Here is a 6,253-nt window from a genome sequence, read left to right on the forward strand (position 1 = left end):
AAATCCCCCAAATCCCCCTTAAAGCCCCCCAGGGACCCCCCCAATTCCTACCTGACCCCCCCAGAGCCCCCAAATCCCCTGATTCCCTCCTGGGACCACCCTGAATCCCCCCCAAACCCCCCCAAAGCCTCCCATATCCTCCCCAACTCCCCCTAAATCCCCCTAAATCCCCCGAAATCCCCCCCAAATCCCCCCCAAACCCCCTCAGGACCCCCCCAAACCCCCCCAGGACCCCCCCCCGGGCTCACCCCTGGCTGCCAGCCGTGCCCCCAGCTCCTGGGTCCTTCGGTGGGCCCCCGCCAGCCCCTCCACCAGGCGGGCGACGGCGGCGGGGGCGAAGGCGAGGCGGGGGCGCAGGCGCAGCTCCCCCTCCTCGGGGCCGCTGCGGCTCAGCGCCGCCACGAAGGCGGCCGCCGGCCCCCCCAATTTGGGGGCGCCCCCCCCCGAAGAAGACCCCCCGACCCCCCCCGGAAGGCTGGAGGGGGGAGGGGGGGGAGGGGGAGGGGCTGGAGGGGGAGGGGGGGGCGCGGAGGGGGCGCCCCAAGGCTCTGGAAGAGGGGGGAAATGGGGGGGGGGGGGGCGTAAAGGGGTGGCCCCCCCATGGTTTATTGGACCCCCCCCCAAGGATATTAGAACCCCAATGACCCGTTGACCCCCCCCAAATCCTACTGAGCCCCCCCAAATCCCATTAAGCCCCCCAAAATCCATTGACCCCCCCAAAACCCATTGACCCCCCCAAAACCCCAATGACCCCCCCAATAACCCATTAACCCCCCCCAAATCCTATTGAGACCCCCAAATCCCATTGACCCCCCCAAAACCCCAATGACCCCCCCAAAAACCCATTAAACCCCCCCAATCCCATTAAACCCCCCAAATCCCATTAACCCCCCCCAAATCCCATTGACCCCCCCCAATCCCACTTAACACCCCCAAAACCCCCCAAATCCCCCCGAAATCCCCCCAAGACCCCCTCATAGCCCCCTCAATCCCCAAATGTCCCCCCCAGACGCTGAAGTGACCCCAAAATGCCCCAAATTCACCTTACGGCCCCCCCAAACTGCCCCAAAGCCCTCCAAGACCCCCCCAAAACCCCATAAAATTGCCTCAGGATCCCCCAAATCAGCCCAAAACCCCCCAATACCCTCACAAAATCCCCCCAACTGCCCCCCCAAACTGCCCCCAAACCACCCCAAGCCCCCCAAACTGCCCCAAAATCCCCCCCAAGCTCCCCCAAACCCCCCAAATTGCCCCAAGACCCCCCAAACCACCTCAAGACCCCCCCCAAAATCGCCCCGAATCCCCCTCAAGACCCCCCAAACCACCCCAAAGCCCCCCCAAACTGCCCCAAGACCCCCCCAAAGCCCCCCATTACCCCCCCAAAATCCCAAGCCCCCTCAAACCGCCCCAAGACCCCCCCAACCCCCCCAAAAACCCCCCATATTGCCCCATACCACCCCAAAGCCCCCCCAAAATCCCCCCAAGCCCCCCAAACTGCCCCAAAACCCCCCCCAAACCCCCCCAAAAAAAACCCAAACCCCCTAAACTGCCCCCAAAACCCCCCCATATTGCCCCATACCACCCCAAAGCCCCCCCAAAATCCCCCCAAGCCACCCCAAACTGCCCCAACACCCTCCCAAAATCCCCCCAAATTGCCCCAACCCCCCCCAAATCCCCCAAGAGCCCCCCCAAACTACCCCCAAAATCCCCCCAAACTGCCCCAAAACCCCCCCAAACCCCCCCAAAAAAAACCCAAACCCCCTAAACTGCCCCCAAAACCCCCCCATATTGCCCCATACCACCCCAAAGCCCCCCCAAAATCCCCCCAAGCCCCCCCAAACCACCCCAAGAACCCCCAAAACCCCCCCCAAATTGCCCCAAACCACCCCAAAGCCCCCCCAAATTGCCCCAACCCCCCCAAAATCCCCCCAAATTGCCCCATACCACCCCAAAGCCCCCCCAAAATCCCCCCAAGCCCCCCCAAACCACCCCAAGAACCCCCAAACCCCCCCAAATTGCCCCAAACCACCCCAAAGCCCCCCCAAATTGCCCCAACCCCCCCAAAATCCCCCCAAATTGCCCCATACCACCCCAAAGCCCCCCCAAAATCCCCCCAAGCCCCCCCAAACCACCCCAAGAACCCCCAAAACCCCCCCAAATTGCCCCAAACCCCCCCAAAGCCCCCCCAAATTGCCCCAAACCCCCCCCAAAACCCCCCCAAATCCCCCCCCCCCCCAACTCACCCCTCCTGTCGGCCCCCTCGCTGTCCCCCGGGGGGGGTTCGGTGCCCTCGGGCCGGGGCTCGGGGGGGTCCGGGGGGGGCGCCGGGGGGGGGGCGGCGCCGTCGGCCTCGTAGCGCCGCAGCAGCGCCTGCACCTCCGCGTCCAGCTGGGGGGGGGGGGAAAAGGGGGTCAGGGCACCCCAAAATCCCCCAAAAATCACCCCAAAATCTGAGGAGACCCCCTCTGGGGGGGCTGGGTCGGTTTCGGGAGGGGTGGGGGCTTTTTGGGGGCGTTTCGGGGCTTTTTAGGGCATTTGGGGGGGGGTTTGGTGGGTATTGGGGCTTTTTGGGGTCTTTTGGTGGCTTTTGGGGGCTTTTTGGGGTGTTTTGGGGGTTTTTAGGGCATTCAGGGGGGTTTTGGGGGCTATTGAGACTTTTTGGGGTGTTTTGGGGTGTTTCGGGGCTATTGGGGCTTTTTGGGGTGTTTCGGGGCGTTTTGGGGCTTTTTGGGGCATTTGGGGTGTTTTGGGGCTCTTAAGGCTTTTTGGGGTGTTTTGGGGCGTTTTGGGGCTTTTTGGGGCATTTGGGGTGTTTTGAGGCTTTTTAGGGCGTTTTGGGGCTCTTGAGGCTTTTTGGGGCGTTTCGGGGCTATTGGGGCTTTTTGGGGTGTTTTAGGGCGTTTTGGGGCTCTTGAGGCTTTTTGGGGTGTTTTGGGGCTATCGAGGCTTTTTGGGGTGTTTTAGGGGGTTTTGGGGCTATTGGGGCTTTTTGGGGACGTTTTGGTGCTATTGAGGCTTTTTGTGGTGTTTCAGGGCTTTTTTGGGGTGTTTTGGGGCTTTTTAGGGCATTCAGGGGGCTATTGAGGCTTTTTGGGGCGTTTTGGGGCTATTGGGGCTTTTTGGGGTGTTTCAGGGCTTTTGGGGGGTTTTGGAGGGTATTGGGGCTTTTTGGGGCATTTTGGTTTTTTTTGGCGCTTTTGGGGGCATTTGGGGTGTTTTGGGGCTATTGAGGTTTTTTGGGGTGTTTTGGGGCTATTGAGGCATTTGGGGGCTTTTTAGGGCATTTTGGGGGGTTTTGGGGCTATTGAGGCTTTTTGGGGTGTTTTGGGGCTATTGGGGCTTTTTAGGGCATTTTGGGGGGGGTTGGTGGGTATTGGGGCTTTTTGGGGTGTTTTGGGGCTTTTTGGGGCGTTTTGGGGGGTTTTGGTGGGTACTGGGGCTTTTTGGGGCGTTTTGGGGCTATTGGAGCTTTTTGGGGTGTTTCAGGGCTTTTGAGGCTTTTTGGGGGTGTTTCGGGGCTTTCTGGGCATCCCAAGGTGATTCAGGGACCCCAAAACCCTTTTGGGGCCACATGAGACCCTTTTGGGGTCCAACGCTCACTTTTTAGGGCCTGTGAGACCCTTTTGGGGCTCTGTGGGACCGGTTTTGGGGCCCACCACCCCCTTTCGGGGCCCCCTGAGCCCCCTTTTGGGTCCAACACCCCCGTTTGGGGTCCCAGCCCCCCTTTTTGGGCTCCAACACCCCTATTTTGGGATCCCAGCGCCCCTTTCTGGGCCCTGTGAGCCCCTTTTCGTCCCCCTTGAGCCCCCTTTTGGGGTCCAACACCCCCTTTTCGGGATCCCAGCTCCCTTTTCATCCCCCTTGAGCCCCTTTTTGGCCCCTGTGAGCCCCCTTTTGGGGTCCAACACCCCCATTTTGGGGTCCCAGCCCCCCTTTTCGGGATCCCAGCTCCCTTTTCATCCCCCTTGAGCCCCTTTTTGGCCCCCATCAGCCCCCTTTTGGGGTCCAACACCCCCTTTTGGGACCCCTAGACCCCCGTTTCGGGATCCCAGCCCCCTTTTTTAGGATCCCAGCCCCCCTTTTTGGGCTCCAACACCCCCTTTTCGGGATCCCAGCTCCCTTTTCATCCCCTGTGAGCCCCCTTTTTGGGGTCCCACCCCCCTTTTTTGGGGCCCCACCTGCCCCCAGTAGCGGCTGACCAGCAGCAGGGTGGTGTCGTCGGTGGCCTTTTTTGGGATCCCAGCCCCCTTTTTTGGCCCCCCCGAGCCCCTTTTTGGGGTCCAACATCCCTTTTCGGGGTCCCAGCCCCCCTTTTTGGGGTCCAACACCCCCTTTTGGAGCCCCACAAGCCCCTTTTTGGCCCCTATGTGCCCCTTTTCATCCCCCTTGAGCCCCTTTTGGGGTCCAACACCCCGGTTTCGGGATCCCAGCCCCCTTTTTAGGATCCCAGCCCCCTTTTTAGGATCCCACCCCCCTTTTTTTGGGGCCCCCACCTGCCCCCAGTAGCGGTTGACCAGCAGCAGGGTGGCGTCGTCGGTGGCCTGGCGCTTCTCCAGCTTCTCGATGCGCTCCCGCAGCTCGTCCTCGCACGCCTGCCGCTGCTCCAGCCGCTCCGCCAGCTTCTTGTTCTTGAACTGCAGCACCTTCAGGTCCATCTCCTCCTGGGGGGGTTAATTAGCGCGGTAATTAGCGCGGTAATTAGCGGGGAGGGGGCGGGGAGGGGTATTAGGGGGGTAAGGGAGGGGGTGGAGGGGGGTGTGGGGTGGGGAAAGGGGGTGGGGAGGGGAAAAGGGGTGGGGAGGGAGGGGAAAAGGGAAGTGAGGGTTAGTTAATTAAGGAATTAATTAGGTAATTAATTAGGGAGAAAGTTACTTAGTAATTGGATAGGTTAATTAATGATTAGGGCAAAATTGGGAGGGGATAAGGAGACGGGAAAGGGGGTGGGGAGGGGAAAAGGGGTGGGAAAGGGGTGGGGAGGGAGGGTAAAAAGGGAAGTAAGGGTTAGTTAATTAGGTAATTAATTAGGTAATTAATTAGGGAGAAGGTTACTTAGTGATTGGGTAGGTTAATTAAATGATTAGGGGGAAAATTGGGGGGGGATAGGCAGTGGGGAAAAGGGTTGGGGAGGGGAAAAGGGGGGCGAAAGGGGGTGGGGAGGAAGAGTAAAAGGTAAAGTAAGGGTTAATTAATTAGATAATTAATTAGTTAATTGATTAATGAGAAAGTTATTCAGTGATTGGGTAGGATAATTAATGATTGGGGGGAAACTGGGGGGGATATGGGGTGGGGAAAAGGGATTGGGGAGGGGAAAAAGGGTGGGAAAGGTGTGGGGAGGGAGAATAAAAAAGGAAGTAAGGGTTAGTTAATTAGGTAATTAATTAAGTAATTAATTAAGGAGAAGGTTACTCAGTGATTGGGTAGGTTAATTAATGATTAGGGGGAAAATTGGGAGGGGATAGGGAGAGGGGAAAGGGGGTGGGGAGGGGAAAAGGAGGTGGAAAGAGAGGGGAAAAGGGGTAAAGAGGGGATAAAGGAGTGGAGTGGAGCCTAATTAATTAGGTAGTTAATTAATGAGAAGGTTAATAAGTGATTAAGTGGGTTAATTAGTGATTGGAGGGGAAAATGGGGGGGATATGGGGCAGGGAAAGGGATTGGGATGGGAAAAGGAGGCGGAAACAGAAGGGAGAAGGGGTAAAGAGGGAGTAAGGGAGAGGAGTGCAGGTTAATTAATTAGTTAATTAATTAATGAAAAGGTTAATAAGTGATTAAGTGGGTTAATTAGCGATTGAGGGGAAAATTGGGGGGCATATATGGTGGGGAAAGGGATAGGGGAGGAGAAAATGGGAAGAGAAGGGATTGGGGTGGGAGACTTAGAAAGAGAGCGGAAGTTAATTAAGTGATTAATTAATGTAATAAAATAATGACAAGATTAATAAATAATTAAGTATGTTAATTAATGATTGAGGGGAATATGGGGGGGGGAAAAGGGTTGGGGAGGGGCTAAAGAGAAGTAAAGTGGGGGGAAAGGGGGGAGTAGGGGCTCATTAATTAATTAATTAGTTAATGAGAAGATTAATAAGTGCTGGGGCAGGTTAATTAATGACGGGGGAGTGGGGAAGGGGGAAAATGGTTGGGGGTGGTTTATGAGAGGGGAATTTGGGGTAAAAAAGGGGAAAATGGTAAAATGACGGGGTTTTATTGGGGGAGGAGGATGTGGAAGAGAGGCTGGGGGGGACCCAAAGAGATAGGGGAG

The 6,253-nt window shown here is 57.3% G+C and overlaps 1 protein-coding gene across 1 annotated transcript in view; it reads right to left on the reverse strand.

Moving 5' to 3' along the window:
• RNF40 (ring finger protein 40) overlaps positions 1-4,655 on the reverse strand; it is a gene marked incomplete at its 5' end in the record, with an annotated part of 30,031 nt that extends 25,376 nt beyond the window's left edge. Inside the window, 3 exons of the mRNA XM_082781538.1 lie at positions 249-548; positions 2,244-2,388; positions 4,494-4,655. Coding sequence (XP_082637664.1) covers positions 249-548; positions 2,244-2,388; positions 4,494-4,655 — 607 coding nt within the window. The remainder of the gene's footprint in view (positions 1-248; positions 549-2,243; positions 2,389-4,493) is intronic.
• Between the last annotated feature and the right edge of the window lie 1,598 nt (positions 4,656-6,253).

The sequence above is a fragment of the Aythya marila genome, assembly GCF_965140915.1.
Source record: "Aythya marila genome assembly, chromosome: 31".
Classification (NCBI taxonomy): Eukaryota; Metazoa; Chordata; class Aves; order Anseriformes; family Anatidae; genus Aythya; species Aythya marila.